Here is a 24,839-nt window from a genome sequence, read left to right as displayed (position 1 = left end):
TGGTCACAACGGCAATCCACTCAGCAGGACACACGCTCAACCGCATCGTCTCCGCAAGCAAAACCATCTCCGTCAGCCACACCTCCGAGCCACACTGGACCAACCACAAGTGCGTCCACTTCTCCTTCCCCAAACCCACCGTACACCACCACGCCCACCGTGATCCTCGCAGAAGCTGGAACAAAGTCACTGAAGAGCAACTCACCACCTCCCTCAGCAAAACCCCACCACCGGCATCCATGGATGCCAACACCTCAGCACGTAACCTCCACCGCTGGATCCCCAACTTCACCAACACAATGGGTCACCCAAAGGAAACCCTCTGACAAGCAACCCTCCAAGAAAGCCAGCTGATTCTCCCCCGCCCTTCAAGAGTCCAGGCACATCTGCAGATGGCTTGAGAAAAGATGGAGGAGCAACAAGATCATGGCAAACCACGCAGCCATCAAAACTGCCATCACCGTATACCACCACCTCATCAGAACAACAAAGAAAGCAGCCATCCAGGAATGCATTAACGCCAATGCACACAACAGCAAATAACTATTTGCCGTGGTCAAAGAATTTGCCAAACCCAGCACAGAGACAGCAGACATTCGCTCCTCTCAAGACCTCTGCAACAACCTTGCCACCATCTTCCACCACAAGATCAAGGAGATCTACGAAAGCTTCGCTACCCAAGACCCATCCACTCTTCCCGCAACCACCGCACCCAATGGCTCCAGACCCTAGCAGAACGTAACCAATTGGACCACCCTCACCCAGGACAACACCCTCAGGATCATTAAGAGCATCCACTCGGGAGCCTTTGGATCCCTGCCGTCACCATATCTTCACCCATCGCACCCGAACTCTGCCGCAGAAGCAACTGCTCCATTAAGTCCGCCACCTTCCCCGAAGACTTGAAGCACGCAGAGATCAACCCCATGCTGAAGAAACCCTCTGCCAACCCGATGGACCTCCAGAACTACAGACCCATCTCTCTGCTCCCCTTTATGAGCCAAAGCCCTTCGAGAAAGCTATCAACTCCCAACTCTCTGAGTTCATGGAAACAAACCACATACTGGACCTCTTCTAACTGGGATTCAGAAGCAACCACAGAACTGAAACAACTCTCCTGGCCACTACAGATGACATCCGCACCCTCCTCGATTGAGGCAAAACTGCTGCCCTCATCCTCCTGGACCTCTAAGCCACCTTCGACACTTTCTCCCACCACACCCTCTGCGCAAGACTTCATGACGCTGGCATCCGCGACAAAGCCCTAGAATGGATCTGCTCCTTCCTCACCGGCCAATCACAGAGAGTTAGACTTCCACCGTTCGACTCAGAACCCACAAAGATCAGCTGTGGAGTGCCTCAGGGATCCTCCCTGAGCCCTATCCTCTTCAACATCTAAATTGCCCAGCTTGCAGCCATCGTCAGAAGTCACGACTCAACATAGTTTCCTACGTGGACGACACCCAGCTGATTCTCTCACTCACAGACGAGCCCACAGTTGTCAAGAGCAACTTCCACAATAGGATGAAGACAGTGGCCTGCTGGATGAAAAATAGCTGCCTCAAGCTTGACTCTGACAAGACCAGAGTCCTCATTCTGGACTCCACCCCGTCCGCCTGGGATGACCCCTGGTGACCTGCAGCTCTCTGAACTCCCCCACACCCAAAGACTATGCATGAAACCGCTGCAACATCCTGGACTCCTAGCTCTCAATGAACTGCCAAATCAATGCTGTTTCGCCCTCCTACTTCCACACACTCCGCCTGCTTTGTAAGATCTTCAAGTGGATCCCTACTGAGTCTAGGAAAATGGTCACCCATTCGCTCACCAGCAGCAGACTCAACTACGGCAATGCACTCTATGCTGGCACCACCCATAAACTCCAAAAGAAGCTACAGAACATCCAGAACACCTCTGCCAGACTCATCCTGAACATCGCACATCGTAGCCACATCACCGGCCACCTGGGAGACCTCTACTGGCTACCTATCAACAAAAGAATTTCCATCAAGCTCCTCACACACACCCACAAAGCTCTCCAAAACATCAGACATGCATACCTCAACCATCGCCTCTCCTGCTACACTCCCACCAGACATCTCCACTCTGCCCAATTGACCCTAGCTCTCATCCCACAGATCTGCAAAACCACGGCTGGAGTAAGATCCTTCTCCTACCTCGCTGTGAAGACCAGGAACTCCTGTCCTCTGCATCTCAGGCAATCACCATCGCTGCCGCAATTCAGGAAGAGCTTCAAAACCTTGGGCCAGATGTATCAAAGGTTTTTACCCATTGAGTGCCTATGGGAAAATGTGTTATCACATATGGCCCCTGGCTCTTTGACTGAACCTCAGATCCCCAACACCCACCCACCCCTCCATGCCTTGAGACCCTCCTGGATAAGTAGTCGTGCTATAAGAGAAACCTGATTGATTGATTAACTCCCTTAAATCTAGTATTTAAGGGATCCCCTGACACCAGAACCTCAGATCTGAAAAACTTGCAACAAGGAAGGACCACCCAGGTCGCCACCCAGAGCACAAAGCAAAAGAGGGATACGCTGTCCCTGTGGCAACAGACTTGGGACTGAGCGAACAACCCTTGTCCTTGGTTAAAACTCTGCACTCCCATGTGAGGGACCCGTGTGGAAGGCAGAAGCACCCTCAGACTCCTCTGGACTAGTGGCACTAGTCCCCTGGAAACTGCAGGCAAAATCACTCGCCCGATCCAAAGAATTGCTGTCCATCGGGACCTCAGTGGGATTGCCCACATCCAGGCAGTCCAGTGTATTGTGGGAGTTGTAGTCTCTCCTGTCCTGAAGTTTCAGGCCACTACGTCCCTCCCCCAAACCCAGTGACGTTCCAGTACCTTTTCGCTGTGCTTACAGCTGCCCAGGCTTGTTGGTCGCCAATTGGGTAAACAACCCCCACACTCGATGTTGTGTCTACAGGGAACATCGTGCATACATAATCTTATGTCAGCAACTGTGTATCTGTTTTGTTTTTGCATTCTGTTTCTTGCAACACCATGTAGCGGTAAAATCAGTACCAGCGTGAGTCCCGTTCAGCACAAAGGTCAGCCAGGACTATTTTGAACCCTGACTTCACGGGCTAGATAAAATTGATCTAACTGTTGTGGCCAGGTCCTGGGACCCTCATGACCTTAACCCTGTAAGGGTTTCACATAATTCGTCCTGCAAGCGACCGACTGTCACTAGTGGTTTTTGCCATTGACTGGAATGTTATCGTTTCCATGTATTTTACTGCATTGATTTCGTATTGATTCAAAGATCCATAACTCCGGTTATATGTATGCTAATCTGTTTGTTTTGGTGTCTAAATTAAGATGAAAATACACTTTAGTTTTATAATTTGGTGTTGGATTTTTCTCGAGTCGTGTCAATTAGTTATCGTCCACGTTGGTACTCTAAAATGCTTAACATGTTCATCTATTAAAGCTGTACGGCTCTTTGCACTTTACCAAGTCTGAGCTAACTATTTATTGGTGTGAATCCAAGGAGCATCTTTGGGGTATTGTGATAATATTACATGGTAAGGCCACCCAGCCATACCACATATTATTCCACTTTCATACATAATTTATATGGATTAGTAGTTTAAGCACTACTCATTGTTTGTATGCAGAGAGCACCCAATAGAATGCTGTCTATGAATACACTTCCCATGTGGGAAGAGGATCCTGGAGGCTGTCCCCATGCACAATTTCCAAAGGGTGCCACTGGGGCGCAACCTGGTTTGTAGAGAGTAAATGCTTCGGTAATATGGAACTTCCTGATTAATAAAGACATTAGCTCCTTTACATGAGACCAAACCTTAGGTAAACGAGTCGCTATTCCTATTATTGTGTCCACCCGCTGGGTTCCACTGAAGGAGCTCTGCTTAGACACCAGATTGCCCCAAGATTTCAAGAGTGGGTGAAAATGCAAATTAGGCTTCTATGGCAAATTGTGTTATATGGTCACACAGTTCCTGGTATACCTTTAGGCTCTAGGCCACAACTCCTTCTTTAGGGATTTGGACTTGCCAAAGTCAAGGACAGTGCCTAGCAGGAAGTTCAGTATAGATGGTTGCGACAGGCCCCAGCATGGAATCAATAGTCAAATCACAATTGAGTTTTCCTTAAACTTACCTGTTCCACTTGGATGCTTCGACAGGCGTTGTGGTTACGCTGACTTCATCCTGGCTGCTGTCGTTCCACCTGCTGTACTGCACGCCAGCCGCGTCCTGGGGCTGCATTCTTCCAGTCGGCACTGGCAATGGGTCAGATTGCACTTACAGAGTCTGCACAGGAAAAATATGGGATTGCATTCAGTAATGTCCTTTTAAATGTTGGATTGGCCGGTTAAAAAACATATAGATGTTTCCTAGATTGCCTCTGGAGGGCCGGTAGCGCTTACATGGAGCCAGTCATGTTAGGCGCAACCTTACCTGACTCACTGATCTCACCAGTCATTCCCAGCCGTCACCCTGTCAAGAAGCCATCCTTATTCCATAAAGGACAGTCCACCTACTGTTTACCACCCACAGAGGGGCATCAGAAAGAGAAACTCCATAGCTTCACTGCCACTTCTACAAATCAATCCTTGGTAATCTCTCTTTAACTAAACCAATCTGCAGATGGTTGCAGCCAAACCTCTTCGGCAGAGAAAAGGCGGACAAGCTTTTCATATACACTAATCTGAGACTGACCAGGTGTTCATTCATTCAATGGTGTTTCCCTGCTTGGGGAGTGTCAGTATCCCTGATACATCATAAACCACAGCTCTTTTGCAATTCCATACAAGTGATGCATTACTGCCAAGTCTCAACCGCTCACTATACTGTTGTACAATATCATACTATAAAAAACAAACAATAGAGACTGGCACAGAGAAGGAATATCCAGTTCAATGAGCATCCTTCTCTAACTTAATAAAGACTCCACCACTGACCTTACGTCTCCTCTAATGACATCATCCACAGTCCCACATCATGCCCTTGTGCACTTTTCCTAAAGGTCACTCATTTTCTTTATGGCTATCTTACAAACTATTGCAGTTTTGCTAGCCTACCCTGTTAAAATACCTTTCAGGTATTACAATTGCCATACTTGTGCACTTCAAGTTAAGATGGAACTGGAAATCACTAGCTGCCTAATAGGCAGAGGACTCAAGAGGTGGTTGTTTGGGAAAGCTATCCTCACCCTCCATCTTGTGCCATATCAAACAACATCAGAAGACATCCACTCCAGTATTTTCAGAATCTCACTTCAAGGTTTGCGTCCAGACATTCATTTATCCTTCCGCCCCCTGAGCTGATCAGCTCTCCTTGACAAAGCGGTGATCTAGTGGTAACTTAGCAGTGGACAGATTGTTTGCCTAACTCTAGCACCCATCAAAGTACAGAATATAGCACTATCCTCACTCGTCTTGCATCCTCAAATTGCATGCTATCTCAAAAAACAGTCCTAGTTCTAAAACCGAGCATGAATAACTGATCTTTATTTATAACCTTTGATGGTCACCTCTCCTTTTTGTCTCTTCTTCTTCCTTCACATCCTCTGCATACCTCTTTTCTCTGACCAAAATCTTCTCTAAATCTCTATTAATATATTTTAGCAAATTGCCCACAACTCATTCAAGATCACAACCTCTCCTTTTCTGGAAAGTAATACTCCGAAAACGTAACTCTGTTTTATCTCCTAGCTTATTTATTAACCCCACCAAAAATGTCCACTAATGGTCACACCTACTTTCTATTACTTCAATCTACCAAGAAGAGACTGGAGTGGATGCACAGAATGGTTTATTTGAGTGCTTAAGACTAATCCCAATAACCAACAATAACCGTTAGCACCAGCCTATTCACTAACCTTGGGTTCTGGAGCAGCACGCTGCTAGATGTAAAACGTGTCAATGCCTCATCAGAGGTAGTAAACTATGTATAAATAGAACTGCAGTACAATACAATGATTCATGTTAAAGACAAAGGGGCAGATTTACAAACCCCTCGCTACGACTTTATGCTGCCGTTGCGTCACTTCTGTGACGCAGCGTTGTCGTTAACAATGTGCCATGTTGCGACATATTTACAACGTGACCCATCTAGGGTGATGCGTCATGTTGTAAAACCCTGCTCTACATTATACCTGCGTCAGGTATAATGTATGCAGGGTGGGTGTTCCGACGTGAGAAAGCCTCATAAAAGTGATGCAGTGAAATCTACAAGATTTCACTGAGTCACTTTTATGACGCCACTGCGTCAAAACCTTACGCCTGCTTGAAGCAGGCATAGGAGTGACGCACCATAATAGAAATAGGCATTCTTCACCATTGCTGGAGTTGCGTCATGCTTGCGACACGACTCCAGCAATGCGCTGCCTTTACGCCGAAAGATGCGCCACGCTTCTGTCTATCTTTGCGCCACGGTGCAATGCATTGTAAATGCGACACATCCATGGTGACGCAAGTTTTTTTTTCCGTGATGCAAATGAACTGATGCATCTCTGCTAATATGCAGAGATGCGCCAATTCTGGTAAATCTGCCCCAGAGTTGGCGGGAGATGAATGTCAAGAAATGACAAAGGCCTTGTTGCCACCTGTAAGAATGAATCCCCAAAGGTTAAAGAAGAATAAAAAATTTCACTAAGAAAAACTTTGAGAGAAGACATTTTTACAGTGCCACTCACTCCCCAATTGCCGTGCAGAATGCCAAGGCCCACATTTACACATTGACAGTCTGACTGGTGATATTCCAGTTCTGTAAGTGTGCATCCAGTATTTGTGCAATTGCTCAGAATTTAGATTTAAATGGAGAATGACTCATGGATGTTCTTCCATTTTTAAATGTCCAGAGTTAATACTGACTATTTATTGGTGGAGGCAGACACGACATTTTGATATTACTACCCACCTGACGTTTTTATTATACAATGTGTGGCTTTCCACTTATTGCTTGTTTATCATGGCCTTTTACATTTGAAATGTTCATAGTCTCTAAGTGTTCTTGTAAAATTTTACAGTTGATAGCTCGAAGAATAAAACTAAGACTATTAAAATAAAGAGGGCAACACAATTTATGATAGAGCTACATTGGCGCCTGATGGTGTTTCATTGGATGAAACCCCTACTGTGTTTAGCCTATCTCTCAGTACTTGCCCAAGGGCATCACCCTATGGTGTTAAAAAGACTCTCACCCGTTACGATTAATAATTTAAGCCTGCCAGGGGTTCTTTCATGGATTCAGGGTGTAGGAGAGTAGGATCTGCCTCTTGTGGTTACCCCCACTTTTTGCTGATGTGTCACTGTTTTTGACTTGGACTGACTCGGATCCTGCTATTCAGGACCCCAGTCTATCTGCTTTCTCCTGTAAATTGATTGCATGTACTTTAGGTACACTCCAGATTGGGTTCTGGGGTACCCTTATCAGTCCCTAGTATATGGTACACCATGTACCCAGGGCATAGGTACCCCAGAGGCCTCCCAGGGGCTGAAGCATGTATTGTGCCACCACTGAGACGCCATTCAAAATGACACCACAGGTCTGCTACCGCAGCCTGTGTAAGGAGGTTCCCTATATCTATTCTAAATCACTACACACATAAACCTATCAGTCACCCCTATGACCGGCCTTAACAATCCTGAAGGCAGGGTACTGGGTTTTGTGTGAGAGGATGCCCCTGCATGAGTAGGGCCCCTCTGCAGCCTTCAGAACCTATTTTCCGGGGTTGCCTGCGATGCAGCCAACCGTATATACTTAAGTGCATTATAAGCTTGCGGTAAATACTAACTTTAAAATGGCTGCTTAGAAACATGTTGTGTTTTTTGTCAAACACTTTGGAATCATACCTCCACGCCAGTAACTGGCGGGGGAAGTATGATTCCACCCTCCTAGAGGGATTTATGTGAAACACCAGTACACCCGGTACCAGCTTTCTCGACCTGGGCATCACAAAATGGATGCTGCCAGCCACAGACACGAGTCTGCCGTCCTGCTGCTGAGCCAAGCTCGAGCAGAGGAAGGCCTGACAATAGGATTCCAGTCACAGGGAGGTGTGACCACCTCCCAGACAGGCTTTAGTGTATTGGGGCTGGGTAGGTGCACTCTGAGAGAGCCAGAAAGTCTGCACTTGGGTCACATTTGGTGTCCCCATGCATAGTCCAGCTCAAACCATTCCAAGGAGCCATTTGCTCCTGCTCTGGCGCAAAACTGGACAAATGACATGGGTGTAGCCACCCCTCTGTCCTGCCCCTCCCCTAGGAGGGTCCCCAGAGTCATTCCAATCCCTTCCCTGGGTATAAAGAGTGAAACCTGATTACAGGACTTTGGATTTTACCTGGACTAATCTGCAACAGAAACCAAATACTTCGACTGTCTACACTTCGCTGGACGACAGAAGAATCACCCTTGGAGTAAAGGAGTTACTCCCCTGCAGCAGCAGGCACCTAAACGCATCTGACCGGTTTGCATCTTCCGAGCTCCTGAGGACTCCAAAGATTTCTGCAACACAGGAGATGGGTTCCCGAGCGTCCCTGAGGTCGATCTGCTCTCTCAGCAATCCTGAGACCAGTATCCCTCGTGGGGACCGTGCAACCCGAACCCCTGTGCACTGTGTACTTTTGCAGCAGAATATGCTTTTTGGTGATCCTTGAGGCTGTGCTTTGGACTACGTGTAGTCCAGACCCCGAGCAGCATTTCCACCGAAGATCTCCGGCCTCCACTCCACGAGTGCTTTGTGGGCTGGTGCTTTGTGATTCTGCTCGAGGTCCCCTCGCAATCCCTGGTCCGTTGACCTGTGGGTCCAGGCAAGGGTCACTTTAATTTTCCTTGGGCTTCCCTGGTTGCTCCACACGTGCCCTGACTCCCCATAGCTTGGAGAGTCTCCTGGACCTTGCTGGCCCACACCGTAACCGGTTTCCTCTGCCCGCATGGGTTGCCTTGGCCAAGGCTTGTTGGTGTTCAATCCGGACACTTACCCCTCAGCATTCGACATCCTTCGTGGGACAGCTCACCTCCGGACTTTGGTCATCATCAACGTCTCCTGGTCCCCGTGGCTGCAGAGTCAAGCATCCTATCTTCACACCTGAAGCACCGACATCGGTGGACATTCGTCTATCGAGCCCCTGGTCACCCTGAAGTGACCCAGACTCTGTCCCCTCGGCTTTCAGGTTCTTCTCACCTCGGATCCAGGCTTGGATTCCACCGGACACTCTTCATCTTCCCAGCAGCAGCACTTCTTCGCATCACGCCATTGAAAACGACGAGGGTTTCCGACACCACTTGACCCCTATGCACCCAGCTCCTCTGGGATAGGTATTACGGGTACCTCAGTACTCACAAGAGTGCTGGCCTTAGAACCTTCTATGTTCCAAAGGGTTTGCTTGAAGTCCTCTCCGAAGTGTCCTTAAACTGTAATTTTCCAACCGCGACTTTCCCATAGAGTTGTACGGAGCACACGTCTGTGTACCCACACTGCACCCGTCTACATGGGCTCCCTGTGTCACTCCTTTGGGAGGTTCCTTGGGGTCCCAGCGATTCTACGTGCTCTAGGCACTGTGTCTATTGAAGTGGTTGTTGTTATACCATTTTTTTAGTGCATGGTCGGTCTCCCCCTGGAGCCCGCTGTGTATTGTGCTATTTACTGTTGTTCTATTGATTAAGTATTGTGTGCTTTGTGCTCTAATCTCGTATAGAGATTAGTATAGAGTGTTTAGTAATAAATACATATTTTTTATATAACACTTGTGTGGTTCTCCTTTCATTTGATTACTCAGGAGGTTCTGTTCTGGTAAAACAAGCTGCTTTACATTCCTTCAAGACTTAGCCTGGATGCTGCTCTCCATAGCTACCACTAGGATAGCTTTCAATAAAGGTTGTCTTTAACCTAATTATCATAAGGATCGTTTGGACTGGTGCAAGGGGCCTACTTTAACTAGTGGACAGCATATACCAGGCCAACTTCTCACGCAAGGCAACTGTAAAAAACCAAATTTGGTTGTAAACTTACACTTACACCCGAATTTACCTTTGTGAATCGGGTCCTTAGTACTTAATGTTGTGCTGATCAGAGAAGTTTTAAGGCATGGGCAAAGTGGGCAATTGCCCAGGGCCCCCAACCACCAAGGGGTCCCGGGAAAAGTGAAGCTTTTCTTTATTTTACTTCTATGTATGTCTCTAGCTCAACCTTTAACATAAAATTCAGTTTTGCTTGCCATTATGGGGCGTGAATTAGCAGAAAAAGGGATATAAAAATTCATCCTTTTTTTTAACAGGGGCCCCAAAAACCTTAAAACAACACTGTGCTCACTGTTTTAAGTGTTGTTTGCCAAATACAAAGGTATATAGTCATATAGTGCATAACAACCTCTAATAATAAACATAGACCGTATTCAAAGATGTAAACAAATAGCATTGATGACCGCTCTGTTGGGGATGTGGAACACCCCACGTGGTAAAGAAAGTGAGGGGGGTGTTGTGGGACAACCCTGTCATGCATGAGCCCACTGATATTGGCAATGACGTGTGTGGGAAAAAAACTAAAAGGTCTGGACCTCGTGGTCAGTTAAATGAAGTACTTGTCGTCTGTGTCAGTTGCTATACGTGTGGCGTTTGCTGATCAGGCTGCACGTTCTGACATAACAGGTTGGCAGTGAGCTGATTTTTGTCTTCTCTGCCCGTGCACCCTGCTTCAGCCTCACTGCCCACCTGTAGAGAAGCCCTGTTGGGGCTGACAGTGGTGTCACCTGCCTACTTGCTGGTCGCCAGGGAGTGTTTCACCACTGCTCCTGGTGTCCACGGCTTCCAAGGTTGGACAGCTGCTCGTGCCAAGTGTGGCAGGCTGTTTGGCAGGGCCTCCGTCTCATCAAGGGGTGCATCAGGTCATCCTGGACACTCCTCCGTCCGCCATTCAGACGCAGTCGTGCAGCTGCTCTTCCTTTTGGAGGAGGGGAGGGGGCTGCTCGACCGTGTATTTGGTATTTAAGGGGGTGTGGCTAGCATTCCTTTTTTTCCGCCGGCAGAGTTTGCAATGCCTGCTTTTTAGGTCTCGCCTAGGCGGTGCGCATGCGCTGCCCTAGGAGATGACCTTTAGAAATTGGTCAGCTCTTTTCAAGAACTCGTGCTTGTGCTGGCATCCACCTTGCGGGAGCGTGCAGCAGCGCGCGTGCTAATTGAAAACAGATGGCCTGTGCGCCGCTGCTCACTCCCGCAAGGTGGATGCCAGCACAAGCATGAGTGCTAGAAAAGATTTCAGCGCGCAGGGACCATCCTGCTGTCCATCTTCACAATGCTCCCACCTCCTCCCGTTCTCTGTAGCCCGGTTCACAAAATAGGAGCGCATTCGGTAAACATTGAAGTGCACATTGCAACCACTTTTACCCTTTTAGTACATGAGTCTCTCATTGATTTCAACACAAACTTTTCAGGGGATATGTAGGAAGTTGGGCCATCCAGTAGTTGATCTACATGCAGATTGGTCTCTCTTCTGCAAAACACAGCGAGTGACACTCAGATGTAGCAAATTCCAGCACACGCAGGGATGAGCACATAATAACAGCAGGTGCAGAGCCTTTCAACGCGCATGTCCTTCCATTTCTACACGTTAGTAGTTGGTGGTGGGTTCCAGAAGTGCCTCCACGTCGCGCGCTCTCGCCTCTGTGATTTTAGCCCTCACACACATGTGATGCCATCTCTCGCCTGCGTCTGTGCCCCTGCACAGCAAGTTTTGTAATAAGTACTTTTATACTTTAAAAAAACGGTTCAAACAAGAACAGTGAAGCAGCAAGCATAGCAGGCCTCCAGGAAGTTTAAAACACACTGCCCGACATTTCTCGCCGCTATGCTTTTTTGTGCCCTGCCCCCACCCCACTCACATGCAGTGTAAACAGGGAAAGCAAGGTGCCCCAGTACTGACGCGAGCACACATACCATGGAAACATCCCACAGAGTCTGCCTTCATGGCAGGCATGCATTGCTTACACACGGAAGTTAAAACACAAAACCGCCCCAGTCAAGCGGATATCACTGGGGTCAATGCACAGCCTCGTTCTGTTCCCCCTTTCATGTGTGTTCTAAAGTGTGACATGCTCTTTCACCCTAAGTGAGAAAGACATTAAACCTTTTTACATTCCGGTACTTTGTTTTGAATAAACCATGAATCTGAAGGTGTCTCTGTCTCCATCACAGCCCCGTTTACTAACCCGTACCTGCCCGCTTGACCACTGCTCCTTCATTTTGACCTTCAGTGGTACTTTTACCAAAACAACGGATTGCAAGAAAAACTATCTATCCAGACATTTTTCTGCAACTCCCTCACTCTCCTGAACTCTTTTGTACCGCCCTCCCGTTCTCAGCTTCACCCCCAACTCATACAAACACAAAACCATTGTGTTAGTTAATCCATTTAGCTATGTCTTTCCCTGTTTCTATAACTCATCTCTCTCCCTCTGTATCTTATCTCTCTCTTCACTATGCCTCTAAGTTCTCTCACCATGTGTCTCTACCTGTTTCTATTACTAATCTCTCTCTTTCTCTATTTTGATACCTTGTCTCTCACTTTTCGCTCTGCCTCTCAAAGCACAATTGTCTCTCCATGTGTCTCTATCCAATTTCTATTACTCATCTCTCTCTGTCTTGTCTCTCTCCATTCACTTTGCCTTTCAGTTCTCTCTCCATATATCTCTACCTGTTTGTTACTAATCTCTAACTCTTTTGCTATCTTCATACTTTATCTCTCTCTTCACTCTGTCTCTCAAAGCACAATTATCTCTCCATGTTTCTCTAACGCTCTCTGTATCCCATCTCACTCAATGTATCCTCTCTCTATGCTGCACATCCCTCTGTTCCCTTTATGTTTCTGTTCACTTGTCTATGCTCCAAGCATCTTTTTCTGTATTCCTTATCTAATTCTCTATAGCTGCTGTCCCTTTTGCCTACATATTTATGGCCCCTTGCTCTACGGCCCTATGTCTTCATGCCCCTGTACATCTACGTGTGTCTTTATGCATCTGTCTTTTTGTGCTCTTAAATCTGTTTACTGTCTCTACCTCTTTGTGCCTCCTCTCTCTGTTACAAGCACTAATACTATCATTATTTTACTATATCATCATAAAGTCGCTATTATCATAACACCAACTATCTTTTCCCCCTCTGATTCTGTCATTCTCTCTCTCACTTCCTCTATCTCTCGTTCAAGCACATACATATACACAATTTCAAACTCATTCTCTCTCTCTTACTACTCTTTCTCTATAACTCTTTATCCTTCCTCTGGGTATAATTCTTTATATTCAATTACTCTCCCCTCATACTAACTCCATCTCCCTTTCTCACATGTTTATTTCTAACCCCCTATACTCACAACATCTTACTTCAAACTTTCGTTCTGTATCGCTGATATCAATGCTTCTATATATATGTTATATTATACTAATTTCAAACTAATATGCCCCGCTGCCATTACAAACATTGGCAAAACCAATAGCTCTAGCTAAACACTTATAAGATCCCACAGGCAAGACCTATTGGCTATGCCAATGCTTGTTGCTCTGTGGGACATACTGCAGCGGCCATGTTTCCCCTGACGAATTTTCTGAGGACGTGCAAGTCACTCTGCTTGTTGTTACTTTTGGTCATGTCTGAACTGGGGTGGTAGAGTGGGCTAAAGAACGGTGATGTATTTAACCCAGATCAGTTGACTGGGGGTGAGTGCTTGCAATGTTCAACACTCCGTCCATCATTTCCTTTGGTTTTTGCTTTGTTCGCCATAAGTTGGCAGGGTATGCTCAGACGTGAGTCCCTTGTGCACTTTGCCCCTGGATTCAAGCAAGCCTGGCTGAAGACGGCTGAAATGCCAGAAACCGGTCCTAGGAAGCTTGTTTCCGGTCCAGGGAAGACATGGCTTGGCAGTTCGGGCTGGACTGTTCCCATGAGGCACAGGGTCAGACTGATTTGCATATGGTCATGTCTGAACTGGGGTGGCAGAGTGGGCTAAAGAACGGTGATGTATTTAACCCAGATCAGTTGACTGGGGGTGAGTGCTTGCAATGTTCAACACTCCGTCCATCATTTCCTTTGGTTTTTGCTTTGTTCGCCATAAGTTGGCAGGGTATGCTCAGACGTGAGTCCCTTGCACACTTTGCCACTGGATTCAAGCAAGCCTGGCTGAAGACGGCTGAAATGCCAGAAACCGGTCCTAGGAAGCTTGTTTCCGGTCCAGGGAAGACATGGCTTGGCAGTTCCGGCTGGACTGTTCCCATGAGGCACAGGGTCAGACTGATTTGCATATGGTCATGTCTGAACTGGGGTGGCAGAGTGGGCTAAAGAACGGTGATGTATTTAACCCAGATCAGTTGACTGGGGGTGATTGCTTGCAATGTTCAACACTCCGTCCATCATTTCCTTTGGTTTTTGCTGGGTTACTTTTAATACTGCACAAGCCCTATGATGCACAGGATGTCTGAGAGCCCTCTGACACCTGCTCCCTGATCCTCGAGGTGGGTGCAACTCTTCCAGCTGTCGGCTGCACTGTCTGTTGCCCAGAAGGAGGCATGAAGTGTGTGGCGCCAGGTACCTGATCCTCGAGGTGGGTGCAACTCTTCCAGCTGTCGGCTGCACTGCCTGTTTCCCAGAAGGAGGCATGAAGTGTGGCGCCAGGTACCTGTGCGCTTGGCACTAATCACTGCCCAAGGTGTGGGCTTTCCTCTTGGGAGGGGTTAGCATTCCAAACGCAGTTGGCCTGGCTGGTGAGTTCTCTGCACTATTTTCTTCCTCCTCATTGGCTACCTGAGTGACTGAGCGAAAAGTAATGCACTGTTTCCACGATCCTGATGGGACAGAGTTGTTATGTTCGATAGTTGCCAGGAACTATTCTCTCCTCAGTAAGAGGGGTTTCTAGTGGCACTGTGAGCTAGCTGGTATACAGGCAAACATACCCAGTAGGGGTGTATAGAATCAGTCTGGACACCAATCCTACAGTCTATGTTGTCCAAACATGAAGATCATATCGCTCGAGGCTCATTGGGGGCATCCCTAACGCACACCCAGCACCCTGCTTGGTGTTGGGGAACTAATGTGGCTGGGGGAGCGAATTTGCTGGGTAGAGCAGTCCCTACAGACCTGGGTGCAAACCAAAGTGGTGTGTGTCTAGTGGGGTGAAGTGATTTTGGTGCGCTTGCTGCTGGAGGCTTAAAGATACAACCCCTATGAGATCAAGTCATGACTCTAAAGGATTTCTAAATCCACCTTCTGAGGACATTATTTCAGAAAGGCTGGAAATTAAACCCAAATAACAGTTATAACAAAACAGGCAGCATGGTGCGGTTTCAATGACTCAGTGTGACTTGATGACTTCCAATCTACTTGATCAAAATGAGCATCCCATAAACATCGAACAGGAGCTAAAGAGAGAGTCCATATGGTATCTAAAATACATACTAGGGTGAATAAAATCTTAGTTGACCCACATGATAGACTGAGCTCTGATTTTTTTTTTTATTTAAATGTTTTTATTTTTAAACAAAACGGCCACCATTTGCAGGTGGTTGCATGGTTTCAATATTTTTATTTTTGTGACCTATGCGTTCAATGAAAATAAATAAATATTGCATCAGCTTGATTTCACTCAGGCTTTTTGCTTTGCTAATGGATGTTTAGTTTGCTATAGATCAAAAAAAGGGCGATAACTTGACTGTTTCCAGTTGACCATCTCAAAGTTTGCAAACCAGCTAAGATAGTTCATAAACTGAATAAATATGACTGGCTTAGCAAGCAGGGTATGTATGCTCCAATAAGCTTTACAAAGTTCGTAAACAGTCTCAGCAGAGTCATGAGCTGGTTCTACACAACGTTTTTCTGAGGCTATGGGGAGCAGCCTGGATACACCTCTCCCTCCCCCCCCTGCTTGAAGGGGGGAAGGCAATCACTAGTGGGTGGTCAATACATTTTGCAAGAGACAAAAAGCGTTATTAATTATACTATACTTAATTCACAGAACAGTATACACATTAATTCGGGAAACAACCATTACAACACAGTCATTACAACGACTACCTTTACAACACAGCTGTTACAACGCAACTGCCTTTAAATCGCATGCCATTACAAGGCATGTCACTACAACGCATGCCATTACAACGCATACCATTATAACGCATGCCATTACAACGCATTATAAGGTAAGTAATGGGGATTTTTTTGTTTTAGGGTGGGTATGGGTTTGGGGGTATGTGGTAAATATTCTATTACCTGGACTGAATTTCATACGGAGTCTTAAATAAAATAGCTCAGAATAATAAGAGGCAGAATCCGTGGTATAAGAGGTTTCTGAATGGGCTTTATTCCAAAATGGCCGACTCGAGTCGCGGCCTTCAGGTTCCGTCACCACGGGGGTTCAGGAAGTGAAGTACATACTTTATTGACAGGAAATTGCTTTTATAGAACATACATTACAATGAAATGAATACAGTAGGCGTAACAATTGATAAGGACATTGACGTTTGGTCTGCATAACTAGAAAATGGGTGTAATAATGAGTGAAAAGGAACATGATTGGTTATGATGTCATACATAGGTGGATCTATAAGATAATACTTGGCCTAAATGCGCGCGCAGCAGTATGACGTGTAATTGACGTGCAACTAGGGGGTGACGGGGACTTGACATTTAGCTCTACATGTGGAGACAAAAAGTCTGGGGGGTCAAGTCAACCTAATCCCAAATCATATCTAACATCCTATGTTTAAAGAACTATGTTATCCACAAGGAAGGACTCTCGGACAGAATCTATTCTATACTGACTGTGTGTACGTGCACAAGCGTCTAAGTGTCTACACTGAAATGCGAGAGGCAGAATATTTCCTAGTAACAGGGCTATGAATTACTTGCATGAGGACAGAGAAGATGGGCCTTTTTGCTTGATAACTGGAAGAATGTTTACTTAAACTACTAGGCAGGAATGCATCGGCTGGGGGAGAGGCAGATAATTCGAAGGTGAAATACAGTTCTTGGCAGAGAGTAGGCTGATGTCAGGCTTCGTGAGCCGCGCAGAGAATGAGACAAAGTTCATGGTCACAGATGCAGGCTCGGACTGGAGCTTTCAGAGGGAGAAGGCAAGAGGAGTTTTGATGACAGAATCAGGGCCTACTTGCCTGGACTGTAAAGTGGCATAAGTGAACCATATAAAGCCGGTGGCCTTTCATATTTAGGAATGGAATATCCGGCCTATTCATGGCGGATCTGTCAAAGGACATGTGGACGGTGGACGCACATGTGTTTGCGTCTTCATAACTGGAACTGGAGGGAAACATACATGTACTTGTGACATGCACATGGGACCGTTGGGGTCCAAGATAGGGGACATAACTGACCAGGAAAATCCATATTTCCACATTCCCTCCTTGTCCCCTACTTGCCCTTCAAGAGATATCAATCTTCATCAATCCATTGATCTGTTCATATAGCATCATTTGTTCTTCTTTCTTCTTCCGGGATCTTGAATGAAAATCTTGATGTGGAATGCACGATGTGGCACACAGACCACAAATCGCTGGTCCACATTGTAGACATAGACAGCAACTGAATAGTATAAGAAGGCCAATACCTAGGAAGGATAAAACTCTCCATCCCCAGGCTGATACCGCATTCCAAAACCAACTGGACCAAGTCCAAGTGCCTGGGTTCTGGTGTATCTGGCTTACAATCTTATGAAGGCGAGTGATGGCTTTATATACAGATGGCGAATTTTCTGGTATGAATACGCAGCAGCTTGATCCGATGACCCTACAAGCTCCGCCCCTATCAGCCAGGATGACGTCAAGGACAAGACGATTTTGAAGCACAACAATCCGCATAGCAGACTGCTCTTCCGTTAAATTGCCTAAGGCGGAAATAGTCTCGTTCACTACTGCTTCAAGGGTTCTAGTTAATCTACGTATCAGCTTACTGTTGGTAACAGTACCTATATAGGGAAAGATGCCTTTATTAAAATCTACATACTTGTCCCATGCCGTCTCAGTGTAATCGACAATGGGGAGATCTCTCCGTTCTCTGTTGTGTACTAAATGAATATTTCTATAATAATCGGGAGGAGCTAGGAAAACAGGTGGCAAAAGGAATGCAATGTAGCAGGTACCATCCCAATCTAGAGGTAGACGCATATATGCAGTCTGACCACATATAAAGTAGGAGTGGCGAGAAGCTCTAAATGAAGATTTACCTTGATCACTATATTCTACTGTAGTAACGCATTTGCTATGGCCCATATGTATGGAACCAACTTTTCTTACACATAATTCACCCTTAACTGGAAGTACTGACATAGTGGGCAGAATTAGTTCAACTTCGGATTCGACATTCAGAATCATAAGATTAGGTGTAAAATTACCTAATCCATACACTTCATTTTCTAGATCAGTTCCTGTTCTTTTGGGGCGACCCTCCTTGTCAGGGTAACAGACCTTGAGTAAAGCTAGGTTCAGATTTCCCCATACCCAATGATCTTGGTAAACTGCTGTGTCTGAGTCTATGGAATTAATTAAGCTAAACCATGCTCCACAGGAGCCATTATGTGTAAATGGATGTGGAAAGAAAGGCAGGACTCCTTCATAATTCTGATAGGGAGGGAGTCGGCCACACACCCAACAATTGGTGGCATTACTAGTCTGATGGGAATGATGTAACATACTAATGAAAGTGTTATTGCGCAGCGCAAGTCTATAGGATAATTCATGTGGGGGTAGGTCACTAAAAGAATGTTCAGCAGCAACATTATAAACATGTCTAGAAATAGGGTAATATATGTGCAACAACATACTTGTAATAATTATTAAAAGACTCAATAAAAACAAAATTAATAATGTCACTATGCAGTGGCTACGCAGTGATTTACAATACGCCTGTCGTTTCAACATTTTTCGGGTATTTTCTCTACTCAGGTCCAAGGGATACATGTCAGAGACAATTCAACCGCTTCACCTTGGAGAGGACTTAAACAATCAAATTGCTCGACTGGTTGGGCCTAAGCTTTAGTTTGTAATTTTCAGATTTGTTAGGTTCAACAAAAGGGAGTTTTGTATCAGTCTGTGAGGGAGTGCAGGGCACAATGTCTATATCCGAAGATAGTCCATGAAATTTCTTGATGTGGCTTGAATGAATCTAGCCCTTGCGGCCCTCGATCTTCACGGCTGTTCTTGTGGTCAACAGGACCAACTTGGGTGTCTTCCACCTGGGCTCCAGCTGAGTCTTTCGGTCGAAATTCCTCACAAGGACGAGGTCCCCCGGAATTACGTCATGGGGTTTCACCTCAGTGTTGTCGGGAAAGGCTGCAGCTACCTGTGAACGACAAGATTGTAGTGCAGACATCAAGGAAGCCAAGTAATCTGTCAGCATATTACAGTCAATATCAGTTATTTTGCGTGGTATAGGCGTCCCCCACATATTCGGTGGTCTACCGAAGATCACCTCATACGGGGATAGCCCTGTTCTAGAGTGTGCTACCATTCTCATGTAAAAAAGTGCAACTGGTAATGCTACTATCCAGTCGACCCCTTTCTCTCTGCATATTTTGGACAGTCTGATTTTCAGTATCTGGTTATGTCTTTCTACGAGACCTGCTGCCTCAGGGTGTCGGACACAGTGGAATTTCCACTGATAGCCTAGCAGAAGTGAAACGTGTTTCATTAATTCGGATGAGAACGGCTGGCCGTTATCTGAGTAGACAACACGTGGTAAACCGTATCGTGGGAAGAATTCTCGAACCAACTGTTTGGCAGTAGTCGGTGCAGTGTAATCTGAAACCGGGTACGCCTCTGTCCAACGGGACAGAGCGCAGACAACTACAAGGACATATTTGAATCCTCGACATCGTTCCATCTGGATATAATCCATCTGGAGGACTTCAAAAGCGTGATCAGGAGGATGAAATCCACCCTGTTCTACGGGAACACTTTTTCCTGGGTTGAACTGGCAACAGATCATACAGGTACGGACCTTTTGTTTGGCTGCTGCTCGTAAATGTTTATTAAACCAAATGTGTTGAATGCTGTCTAGCATAGCTTTTTCTCCTAGATGTGCCGGACTATGTATAGTGTTAATTATGACTTGGACCATTGAGTCAGGAAGAAACCATACAGATTTCTCCTTTGTCACCCATCCCTGATCTGTCTGGATCCCTCCTAGTTCAGTCCATTTCTTTATTTCTTCTGTTGTGGCATGTGACTGTATGTCAATTATATCAAGTGCGGGATCCTTAATCGTCATACACTGTATTGGTGTCCGAACTATTGTCTTTGTCATGTCGGATGTGCGAGTCTGAGCAGTCAGTTTAGCTGTTCTGTCGGCTAGATCATTGCCTTGGGAAATGGTATCAGTAACCTTTGTATGGGCTTTACATTTCATAATTGATATTGCAGTGGGTAGATGGATTGCGTCTAACAAAGCATGAATGAGAGACCCATGCTGAATATGGGTCCCATGAGAAGTTAAATAACCCCTCTCTCGCCAAAGCACCCCGAAGTCATGTACAACTCCGAATGCATAACGTGAATCAGTGTATATGTTAACTTTCTTACTTGTGGCTTGAATACAGGCTTGTGTTAGAGCAATAAGTTCTGCTGCTTGGGCTGACAAAGTATCTATACAGTTTGTTTCAATAACCTCAGTGTCTGTTGTGACTGCATACGCGGCCACTAAATCTCCTGTACTTGTTCTCATGCACGATCCATCTACATATAACGTCAGGTCTGGATCTAACAATGGAACGTCTGTTAAGTCTTGTCTGGGTTTCGTCTTTATTTCAATAACTTCAACACAATCATGAGCTAGTGGGTCTGTTCCAATTACAGGTAAAAGTGTAGCAGGATTCAATGTATTACAACGTCGGATCTCTATGTGTGGCTGAAACAATGTCAGTTCATAACCGGTAAGTCTTGCTATGGTCAGGTGTTGTGTTTGCGTTCGGTTCACAAGAACTTCTACTGCATGTGGTACTTGTACTGTCAATGGATGTCCTAACACTATGGCATCGCTTTGTCTGATTGCTAAAGCTGTTGCTGCCACTGATTTCAGGCACGCAGGCAAAGCCTGAGCTACGGGATCTAATGTACTAGAGAAATAAGCACATGGCTTGTGTGATCCTGCTTGTTCCTGAGTGAGTACTGACAAGGCAGTACCTTCGCGTTCTGTAACAAAGAGTGTAAAATATTTGCTGTAACATGGTGTCGCTAAAACAGGTGCTTGACATAGAGCTTTCTTTAAGCTTTCAAAAGCTTGTGTGTGATCCTGAGTCCAAGGGAGGACAGTCGATGTGGCTGCCTCCTGTGTTGTCAACTGAATGAGTGGTTTTGCTAGGAATGCATACTGAGGGATCCACTGCCTACAATATGAAGTGAGGCCTATGAAAGCCCGCACCTCCTTTTGTGTCTTGGGTATTGACATGTTAGCAATTAACTGAATGCGATCTGGTGTAAGCTGCCTTCCCTCCTTGGACAGCGAGTGACCAAGATAAATAACTCGCTGGACACAGAATTGCAGCTTAGAAGGAGACACCTTGTGCCCCTTGTCGGCTAGAAAATGTAAAACTGTCAGGGAAGCCTTTTCACATTCGGGCTCGCTTCTCGCGGTGATCAGCAGATCATCGACATATTGAAGCAGTGCAGTGTTAACTGGCATGTGGATACTGTCAAGTTCTCGTTTCAGTGCTTGGCTATAGATGCTGGGGCTTTCTGTAAATCCTTGAGGAGCGCGTGAGAATTTAAAACTGCGCCCATTTAAACTGAATCCGAACAAATATTGACTTTCCGGATCTATGGGGACGCTGAAAAAAGCATTCTTGAGATCAATTACAGTAAAGAATGTTGCTTCGGAATCAATGGCTGTCAATAATGATGAGATATCGGGGACCACAGGGAATTGTGGCACAATGCATTTGTTTAATTCGCGTAAATCAATAACCAATCGATATACTGGCGGGGCTGTAGGATCTGTTCGTTTAAGAATCGGAATTATCGGTGAATTACATACATTGGAGTCTGTTTCTACAACTACTCCTTGGGCAATTAGCTCGTCAATGATTTGTAGTAAAGCCACTACAGCATCTTGCGGTAACTTGTATTGTCGCATTCGTGGTAGTACCACTCCTGCCTTTAATGTGACTCGGTATGGTGTAATGTTCATACAACCAACATCAGTAGGGCCTTGTGCCCATAGATGTGCTGGTAAAGTCTGTAATCGGCGATCCATGTCTCTGGATACATAATGACCTTTAAAATCACGTAAAAACAATCTTACTCCTTCCGGAGAACAACAGATAATAGCCCCTAGGGCTTTCAATGTCTTTATACCTAACAGGTTTTCTGGACAAGATTTGGTAAGCAATAAATCAGTAGTTCGTGTCAAGGGACCAATCGTAAGTGGAAGTGGCTGTGATACCTCATTAACAATAGGTTTTCCTGAGAAACCAAGGGAAACATTTTGAGAGCCTGAGAGGGGTGCCCCTGGAACTTCACTACGCTTTATTGTTGTTCGACTTGCCCCTGTATCGAGTAGAAATTTTCTATCTTGGCCTAATAATTCACTATGTACATAAGGTCCTTCTTGGTCTACAGGAATCTCAATAAGGGGTAAGTCAACTTCCCTCTCTAGGCTAGTTCATGCGTAACGCTGATACTCGGGATATTCATACTGTGCAGTCTGATACATTTGTCGTGTTGTGGTTTGTGTGGCAGTAGCAGGCAACGGTGGTGCAGCTGGCACAAACTGTATTGGCTGTTGTGCGGCTGGCATGGCCTGGGCATGCTGCGTAGCTCCTTGTTCATTCTGATCTTGTCTTAGTGGCCGTGATCTTTCTTGTGTTTTACCTATGGCGATATTATGTTTTAGCACTGGACAATCGTGTACGTAATGACCTGGCTTTTTACAATAATTGCATGTCCCTTTTACAGGTCCTGCTGAATCGGAATGTGTCATACCCTTTTTATGTCCTTCAGCTGGTACTGTCTGGGAAACTAGCATTTTCATTTTTGTATCCTTCATACGTCTTTGTTCGTGTTCTTGTTCATCTCTAATTCTATTGTGATGATACTGTAACATTTGTAGCATTTGTGACGGAGTGTTACTTTGCCAGGTACTCTCAAATTTCAATATCCTATTCTTCACTGGAGGCAATGCATTTTCCACTAATTTTGTCACAAATAAATGTGGATACGACTCACTACTTGCTTTTATACCACTATTTACACCAAAACATTTTTCAAATCGGGCATAATAATCACTTGTGTCTTCATCATGCTTTTGTTTACAGGCTGAGATTGCACCCCAATCTTCCTTTTTCGTAGTTAATAAACGTGGCAGTACTTGTACTAGTAAACCTGGTAATGCTTTAACTTTATCCCCGAGCCCTGAACCTGCAGTTCGGGCCCTTTCCTCTGCTTCTAATGCTGTCCAATCTATTTTTTTGGTCTCCCACTTCCCACTCTTTTTCTTTCAGTTTTTCATAAATGCCAGCAGGCATTAGCACCTTTAATATCGTCATAATATCAGGATAGGTATACTCTCCCATCAGTAACATGTCTTTAATTTCTCGGTGAAAACCCGCTGGGTCTTTGTCATGACTGGGTACTACTTTCTTCATTTCTAGCAATTCAATTTTTGTTATGGGTGTGTATACAAATACACGGTGAAACTGATTGTCTTCGCCTTTTATTGGGTGCACTTCTCGTAAGGGATTTTGTCTATCCATGTAATCCGGCATTCTTTCCTTGCTGGGCAGCGAGAAAGGATCTGGGCTTACAAAAAGGACGTACTGTTTACGTGACACTAATATTTCTTTAATTAACTTGTTACTAGAACCTCTCCATCTATTCGTGAGTAGTTCAGTTAATATATCAGGTAAAGGACCAGGATCAGCATGTTGGTTCTTATATAATATAAGGAGTTGCTGAATCATATAGATCCCAGCTAAACGTTGTTCATCTGGACTGAGGTTAAAAAACGTGTGTGCTACGGTCTCATCACCGTATTTTCCAGGACTGTCAATCCAGTGGACGGCTGATCTGGCTAATTCTTGCTCATCCATGGAATCGAGGAGGTGGTAACCCCTTCGTTCTCGGAGTATTTTATCTGCGGCTTGAAACGAATGTTCAGGAGACTTCAGATTTATTATTGGCGTCGGATACGTTCTGCTATTATTTGGACATACAGAGTGTATTGGATCAGAAAAACATCTAGTATTATTACAGGATCTTCCTCTACCTACATAGGCTATGGTGTCCGATTGTCTTACGGAATCCCCTGATTCGGACATTTCATCTTGCTCGAACTCGTCTGTTTCCAATCTTTCTTCATGAATACGTTCTATTTCTTTACGGATCTTTCGGCACATGGCTATTATACAATTTTGCTTATCGTGTCTCCCTTCTGATATATTCTGGCTCCATCTTGTAAGAATAAGCATTGCATTCGGGTCTACCCCCGGTCGGTCTTGATTTCTGATCACACAGTTTATGAGGAAACGTAACAGTTCCCCCTGTATCTCTACTTTCTGGAATTCCATAGCTCTATTAATACATTCTGGATCTCGCCCTGTTTGAACAAAATGATATATTTTCTCTAGATGCGCAGTCATTCCTGGTAACTTCGCTAAATATCCTGCGGCTCGTCTGATGCGTAATGATGCCAGGACCATTTCGTCCTCTTTACCGACCACTGGGTCATATCTACAATCTATAAGAAGTTCCTTAAGCGCACGTTCACTTACGAATTTGGGTGTACGTGAATGCGCTGACTCTTGAAAAACAAGTTTATTTATTCTAGGTGGCGTAAAAGTATTGCTAGCACCTCCCGTGGCCC

At 45.4% G+C, this 24,839-nt stretch overlaps 1 protein-coding gene across 1 annotated transcript in view; it reads right to left on the bottom strand.

Moving 5' to 3' along the window:
• SMIM1 (small integral membrane protein 1 (Vel blood group)) overlaps positions 1-24,839 on the bottom strand; it is a 125,769-nt gene that overhangs the window by 15,400 nt on the left and 85,530 nt on the right. Inside the window, exon 2 of the mRNA XM_085608858.1 lies at positions 4,150-4,301. Coding sequence (XP_085464984.1) covers positions 4,150-4,256 — 107 coding nt within the window. The 5' untranslated portion in view covers positions 4,257-4,301. The remainder of the gene's footprint in view (positions 1-4,149; positions 4,302-24,839) is intronic.

This window comes from Triturus cristatus, chromosome 1_2, assembly GCF_964204655.1.
Source record: "Triturus cristatus chromosome 1_2, aTriCri1.1, whole genome shotgun sequence".
Lineage (NCBI taxonomy): Eukaryota > Metazoa > Chordata > Amphibia > Caudata > Salamandridae > Triturus > Triturus cristatus.
The sequence above is the reverse complement of the archived record's forward strand: the minus strand, read 5'-3'. Positions and strand labels throughout refer to the sequence as shown.